The sequence below is a fragment of the Juglans regia genome, chromosome 6, assembly GCF_001411555.2.
Source record: "Juglans regia cultivar Chandler chromosome 6, Walnut 2.0, whole genome shotgun sequence".
Classification (NCBI taxonomy): Eukaryota; Viridiplantae; Streptophyta; class Magnoliopsida; order Fagales; family Juglandaceae; genus Juglans; species Juglans regia.
Window position 1 is genome coordinate 8235030 of NC_049906.1, and position 8027 is coordinate 8243056.

At 33.0% G+C, this 8027-nt stretch overlaps 1 protein-coding gene across 1 annotated transcript; it reads right to left on the reverse strand.

The window, feature by feature from the left end:
• Positions 1-2287: 2287 nt before the first annotated feature.
• LOC108992255 lies at positions 2288-4377 on the reverse strand. Its single transcript, XM_018966751.2, has 2 exons — positions 3335-4377; positions 2288-3064 (listed from the first exon to the last, which is right to left on the reverse strand). Exons 1-2 carry the CDS (start codon positions 4248-4250, stop codon positions 2568-2570), a joined length of 1413 nt encoding a protein of 470 aa, XP_018822296.1. The 5' UTR covers positions 4251-4377; the 3' UTR covers positions 2288-2567.
• Positions 4378-8027: the final 3650 nt, after the last annotated feature.

The following is an 8027-nucleotide window of genomic DNA, read 5'->3' on the forward strand; positions in this document are numbered from 1 at the left end:
TATTATACAATTATAAAATTGTTTGAATATAATTTTGTTTTAAAATTTGTAAAAGTTGATTTGGGTTTTGTGTTTTATTTTTAAATTTGTAAAGTTTTATTAGTTTTTGTATATAAATAATAATTATGTAATAATTAGATAAAAAAAATTAAAGATTTTAAATTGATTTTTTGTTTTATTATTTAAAAAAACTTTGTAAATGAAATTATAAAAAATTTTAAAAAATTATGTATCTCATCTTTGTATCCAAACATACCAAAAGTTTAAGTAGGCATGAATAATTAATGAGAAATGACATTTCTACCGAAGAATATCACCGACAAAAGCCACTAATTGGCTTTTCTTAATGGTTCAAAAATGTTTAAGGGGTTTCGAAAAATATTAAAAAAAATTAAAATAAAATAGACGTTGGGAGTCTCCCGGACCCTCGGTGGGTGTAGCAGCACCCATCATTAATGGAACTCCTACGATACGCAAGAGTTAATGGCACATGCATCTTGGGAATCTTGCTGATTTCCAAATCTTCTCAATATTAATAAATTTATTATTTAGACTTGTTTGATACAGAAATGATCTCATTTCATCTCATTATTATAATTTTTATATAAAATATAATAAATAATTTAATTTTTTTTAAATTTTAAAATAATAATAATAATATTAAAAAAATATATTTTATTAATATTTTATTCAATTTATTTAAAATTATTATTTCGTCTCACTATCCAAACCCGCCACTACGTGAGGCCCATTAGTTCAATGTCTGTCCATTTTTCTTCATTTCTTTTTCAGGTCAAATCCTCAATATTCTTGCATCAAAACAACAATTGTTGATGAAAATCAAGCTGAGAAATGGGTCCTTCATTGGTCAGTGCATATATTATTATCTTCTTTATTAGCCATTGCATATATTATTAATTTGTTAGAAAGGAAATATCAAACACTATTGGTTTTTGAGTAGAACAAGTGCTAATTTTACAAGATTTTTTTTTTTATAAAAATAATAAAATCATACAGTTAGATATGATGCGTTAAACTTATCATAGTAATAAAGTTTTACTAATTGAGAAATGATATTTATAGTTATAGAGTATGCAAGTACCGCCACTCCTTTTAAAAAATGTGAATAAATATGAAATCTATGAAAAAAAAATTAATTTTCTAATGATGGATCTAACTCTTTGTTTAAAAGAATATGCGGTGTTTACATAACTCATGACTGTATATAATATTATTCATTCGGCACTCTAGAATAAAACCTAACAGTCAAAATATAGATTAGGGATGAGTTATATATTCAAATATCGAGTTATTTTGCATTAGAAATTCTCTTGAATATATTATCCAACACACGTGAAATATTATTATCTCCGATATCATCAAATATTCGAAAATATTAAACTTGCTAACCATATAATTAATAATATTCTTGTATTTTATACAACTCTCATTAATTTGTGGTCCATCCTTACTCCTGTCAGCATTAATAGTGCTATCGTCAACAATGGCAAAGTCATTAACAATGGTTGAATTTGTGGTGGTTGACATGTATTGCGATAAAACTCTGAATTTTGGAGCTCATGCATGCCCCAAATTCTCCCCTTTTGGTTTCCCTTCATATTCTTCAACCATATACATATATAAATATATATATATATATAATATAATGCCATAACATGCTGGCATCAAACAATATTTTAAGCATATATCTCATATTGATCTCCCACCAACCTTTTGGCATAAAATTCACACATGTTTGTGCTTTAAAAATATTCTTCTCATTCCCATTTGCATACCACAATTTCTTTTCTTCATCTCTCCTGAGCAATTGAACAGTGATATGAGGAACAAAGACACATGCAGAGAAATGTTATTTATCATTTTTACACCGCATGCCAATATGTGGTTTGTCATTTTTGTCATTCTATTTTTACTATTCATCATCTACACACACCATACATCACATTTTTTTTAAATATTTTATTTTTATTTTTTATTTTATTCTTCTAAACTTATTGAATTTTTTTACTCATAATCAATATACTACAAATTTGGTAAAAGAATTAAAAAAAAGTAAAAAAAATATGATGTGTAGTGTGTGGAGATGATGAATAGAATTTTTATTTAAACTCAAATATTTACACATCAATACGTGTGTGCTTAAATAGAATAATAAAAAAGATAAATCACCTATTGGTGTGTGGTGTAAGGGATGATAAGTAGAATTTTTCTTCTAAAAAAATAGGTATTATTGAAATCCACCTAAATTTTTATGATGAGCCTCACTTTTTTTTTTTCAAATAGAGTATGAAGCTTGTACACCCTATAATTTGTATCTTGTATTATTTTAAAAAGCTACCAACAGTATCTTGTTATTCACAAGGGAGTAAAATGGTTTCTCAAAGGAAAAATAAATAAACAAAGAAAACAAGAAGTTGAATGGCCAAAAATGACAACCCAAATGTGCCCAGCATCTGCAAGGTGTTCTATCTGTGCATTTCTCGGAGATGAGCAAGCCACTTGAGGTTTGATTTTGAATTGATCAAAGAGCCTCTTGTTTTTACAACTTACAACATCGCATTTGAGGGTCTTCCGCTATCTTCCAAGACAATTTCAAACAGTTCAACCTCTGTTTCTTGTTCAGAACCTTTTGCCTGTTTAGCAGTGCTATTCTGGCTGCCTCTGATTGTACTCGAATTAAGCCACTGGGAATCGAATGTCATTGAGAAGAGATCTCTGCTGTCTTCATACCCCACATCGACAGCAGGGGAATTCGGATCATTAGGCGGGCGAACAAAGCAAGGATTTGCTGTCCTCTGCGCATTTGCAGGGCCATAGGCGAAGACACTTTGTCCCAGATTAACCAGAACCAAGATATCAATGTTTGCAGCTAGAGTTGGATACAATGGTGTCCCAAATTCTTCTGACTTGCAATGGACAACGTGTACCAGCTCTGAATCTACTGTGAAATACACCTTCTTCTGCCGAGGATCAAACCCACAACCAATCACTTGATCTGTTCTTCCCCAATCTGCTTCTTTGGATTCGAACACCAGTTTGATTCCTGAAAGAAGAAACCCAAGATGTCACATTTCAACATTAATATTAGCAACAAAAAAAGTTGGCACGATATATGGCGTCTGAGCTTATTAAAATGAAACATGAATTATTCCAACATTGTAACTTTTTAGTATTCCTTCCAATCGCTATTTAATATGCAGACTGTTCTTTTTTTTTAACCGTTTATTATAAGCATCCCAAATTAAGGACCTTGCTTTATCCTTCTGCAATATGGTAACTGTTGAAATCCGACATAAAAGAGAATAGAACTTACCATCAAGATAGAGAGAACCGTCGGAGTTGAATCCGATGCTTCCCGGATAGCTGCCGGGAAGTTTTGAAGGAAGAGAGCCTCCGGCAGATAGCCCCAGTGAAAGCTTTACTGCTTCACCATTCCCACTTTCTTCAAAAATGTCAACCTTGAACTCTTCAATGTTGTTAACTCTTTGACTGCTGGTAACATGGATTAAGGAATCTGAAATGGCTTTTGCATTTGAATTCTCTTGTATTAGTTTAGTCTTCTCACCTTCCTCCTTAACCTTGCCAACTGATTCCTTGTAATCACCATGAGTATGCAAAATTGTGATCTCGAAATAGGCTTCTTGAGGAAAAGCAGAAGTGTTTCCCAAGGGCGGGCCTGGCAAAGGCAAAGCTGCCCTAACTACAGACGCAGCAGCCATGGAAGGTTGGCTTATGCTCACTCTTCTCACCCCAGAATTGAACCTTATATTCTGCATGAATTCTACCGATCCCTGACAAACTTCCCACATCATCTCAGCCTCGGTCTCGATTCCCTGATCACCGACAGCGCATAAACCCAACAACGTTGATCTTGTCGTCGAGGATTTGTTGCCGGTGAAAGCAAATTGAGACCATCCATTCTCGACGGCTTCGTTAACCAGCGATGGATGATCAGCCCAACTAAACAGAGGTTTCACCGAAACCCCTCGTGCGAAACCGTATTGACTCCCTCTTCTTCTGACATCTGAGTATATAGGTTGATGATGAACACTCGCCGTTTGTTGAACTCTTGCAGAACTCCCAACTGTTGCTCGAAAGCTCGGAGCTTTTGGTGCGAAATCTTTACGTTCTCTGAAACAAAAACACCGCCAAACCAGAAGAATCAAAAGGATTAACGTAACAACTCCGACGGACGAGGCCACCACTATAATCAGCGTCAATCCAAGCATTTCTTCCTCTTCCCTTTAGCCCCTCTAAAATTTTCCCTTAATTCCCTATGCTTTGAATAGTATAAATGATTATAAAATTAACAAAGAATTTTCTATCGATAATTTTCGAGGAAGGAGAAGATTATAAGGAAGAAGAATAGACAGGCAGGCGTGGACTAAGACCCGTTCAAGAAAGTCGGGAGCGTGGTGCTGACAATACAGTAGAGGTGGCAAAGATGAAAGCACTTTGTTTGAGAGATGGCATTATCTCTTCCAAAATAGCACACGAGTCCACGACTTTATTTTCCATTTCTTTAGTTTATTGAGCCTAAACCGACGTTCTTTCGTCAATAAAATACACATTAATTTCTTTGATTTTCATTCTTTTTTTCTTTGATGCCAAACATAAAGCCAAGATGGGGGCATGTGTTCAAAAGCACTTCTAGAAAGCTAATTAAACTCCAAAGGTCCAAATTCTAACTGGGAGGGCTTTAATGGCCCGTTTGTTTTCAGAGATGAGATGAGATGAGATGAGATGAGTTGAGATTAAAGTTAAAAAGTTGAATAAAATATTGTTAAAATATATTTTTTAATATTATTATTATTTTAGAATTTGAAAAAGTTGAATTGTTTATTTTATTTTGTGTGGAGATTTGAGAAAATTGTAATGATGAGATGAGATGAGATGAGATGTTTTTGGAAAACAAACAAGGCCTAAATGTCGTTTTCTTTTTTTTTTACTTTTCCCCAATTTTGTTGTCTGACATTTGGGTCTTGGGAGGGGGACAATGGGCTCATTTGGAATGCCGCCATTCCGGCAAAGACGTTGACTGTTAGAGAAAGTGAGGAGAAACGGAGAGAAAAAATAGAGTAACATGAATCTTTTTGTTGTTTGTTCTGGTAGTTATTTGTCTATCGACAGTTAAATCCAACGTTTTGTGTTGCCTTTTTTTTCTTGTTGGCCGCGAGTAATTTAAAGGAGAGTCTTTGGTGCGCAATTCCATATCTCAAATATAGAAAGAGAAATTCGATTTGTAATTTTCAAACAGAGATTATATGTACAAATCTTTCGTTAAATGAAAAAAATATTATTTTGATAAGAATATTATTATAATTTAAAAAATAATTTAATGATAAAATTAATTAAGCTTACAAACTGTACGTAGCATTAAATGTGTGTATTTTTTTTTCCTTTAAAAGCAAGTAATAAATAACTGCCTAATTGTCAAAGATAATAACATTCACCTAATCCATATTCAACGAATTCGAGTCATGTGCCATCAAGAATTAGGATCTGAACCAAACCCGTTATCGAAATTCATAGCACTTATAAATAAGAAAGGATATTGCAACCTTATCTCATCACAAGATGCTTAGATTATTATTTTATTCAAACATCAGTATTTTGATTTTGTCTTATTGTGGATGTCTCCATTCTACTCATTTAAAATGAACTGATTCATTTTCTTGAGAATGGAAGCATTCTACTCATTTAAATAAAGGGAACTTCCAAAAACAATAATCCTAGGGGAAAAAGAACTGGAAGTTAGTTGAATGCAACTGCTGACTGATAAAACTATAGACTTCATTTTACATGAGAAAGCAGAAGATAATGTTGTGCACTCTGGGGTCCTCCACAGTCATTGTTCATACATACATATATATATATATATACATATATATATATATATATACATATATATATATATATATGATAGTTCATGCCAACTCAGATTGCATAGCATTGGCTCAAATATTGGCTACAGCCCACCAAAGTACATTACTTAATTCTCATCTTTCATCATCAATTATCCATTAAGAAAAAGAAAGAACAACCATTCAAGTAATTAATAATAATTATCTCTTGACGAATCAATTTGATGAAAACATGTTACTAAATTAATCCTTTGAAGTAATGGTGGTAGTAGTTGAGAGGAAAGTTTGTTTCATAATTTGAGTGATAATAATTGCCATAAATCAAGGGAAAAAAATAATTAAAATAAATATATTTTTTACCATATGTTTACCACTTCTACAATTTACATTAAATTAAAATATTTAAGGGCAATCCAATTTGTTGGAACTTTAACCAAATGCACCATTGAAACTTGACAATTAAGGAAGTTTAATTTAGACCCAACAACCAGAGGGGTAATCAATAGGTATTTTGACAATATTTATATTAGCTATACTGCATTTGAATGTTGAGCTGAGTTGAGTTCTTTATGAATAGTAGTGAGTTGAGATGGTGGAGTGAGTTTTGTGGGGTTCACCTAATATGAATTTAAATGAGTTTGGATGTTGAAATGAGTTTAGATGTATTTATAAAAAATTGAAAAATATTGTGGATCACACGTGTAAAAAAGTATTGAATTGAAAAAGGTTGTAAGTCCCACGTGTAAAGAGTTTTTCAGTTGAGATGAATTTAGTAATTTGAGAGTTGGGTGTTTGGATGTTAGACTCAACTTAAAATTAGACTGAACTGAGTTGATCTCAGTTGACTCTATCAACCAAACGGGGCCTTAATTTTTGAACAAGTTTTGAAATTGTATAAAGATAAAATAGTAGAGTTATGCTACATACAACTACTTTTCCGTACTCTTTACGCACTCTACCGTTGTGATTGGTCAAATAAGTTATTTTATATTAAAAAAAATGACACAACTAATCACATTAATGAAGTATACAAGAAGTACATAAAAGTAATTTCACATAAAGTTTTTGCATGAGATTTACTTTTCCAGAAAAAAGTAAACGATATTTCCATCTGATGTTTGATATTCTCCCTCCCTTGCATGTATGTCTTTTTTAATAATCGTGCATTAAAACTAAATTAGAGATATAAAAAGGAATAAATGGAGTGTCCCATATAAAAAGCTCATCACATTGATTGCGACCCTCAAAGGGAGAGGAAGTAAATTAAAAAAATAAGGAGCAATGAGCTTTAGGTTCGGCTTATATTCCTCGGTTGAGCAAAAGAGGGGACCGCCCAGTAATGTTTGCATTGATATAAACCACAATTGGTAGAAAGACACTGCGATCATCTATTATGGTTCATTTTGTAGGAGAATTCCACTTTCACTGACTCCATATTCATATTCGAGACAAACACTGACCACTATATCAGCGTATGAGATTCGTGTGCCATGGAAACAGAGTGGGGTTGGCCATATTTTGAAGCTCTAAAGTCAAAAAGTTTGTCGGTGCCGTGCATGTAGTCCTTGGAGTTGCGGATTTGCGGCAGTGCGTAGAGCTCTCAAGCAACATGGGCAATGCATTAGCTTCATGCACTGGCCGTCAAAAAGCAATAGGTCTTGGCCCATCTTGTAGATCAACGCCTGGGGAATGCTATGTTCTGGAGCGTGTATAAATATGGTTACCAGAAAGACATGGATCAGATTAAAAAAAAAAAAAAAAAAAAAACTATATGGACAAGAGAAGGAATGGAAGAAAAGGCAAATAAGAGGAGGAGCGAAGAGAGAGGATCGAGCAACTCGTCCCTCCCCCTAGGCAAAAAAGGAGATGAGTGTCTTGATTTTTTAGAAATAAGGGAGTCTGTTAGTAAGAGTGCTTTCATGATCAACAATGGCGTAGTTATTAACAACAATGCTTATTGAAAATGTTATTTGTCATCATCTTTCATTATCATTTCTTATATCATATTAAGCGATTGAAATACAAGTAAGAGATGATAAATAACTTTTTAATCATTTAATATCACATTATAAGATGACAGTTAAAGGGAGGGTTCACTGCACTTCTCTTAGGAAAATGCTTAGAGTATTGATGCATTGTGCT

What these genes read in the sequence shown, in the direction of transcription:
- LOC108992255 (XM_018966751.2), bottom strand. Translation starts at nt 4,250, where the DNA reads ATGCTTGGATTGACGCTGATTATAGTGGTGGCCTCGTCCGTCGGAGTT. An exon ending in CGGTTCTCTCTATCTTGATG is followed by an intron (nt 3,065 to 3,334) that starts GTAAGTTCTATT and finishes TTCTTCTTTCAG; the next exon opens with GAATCAAACTGGTGTTCGAA.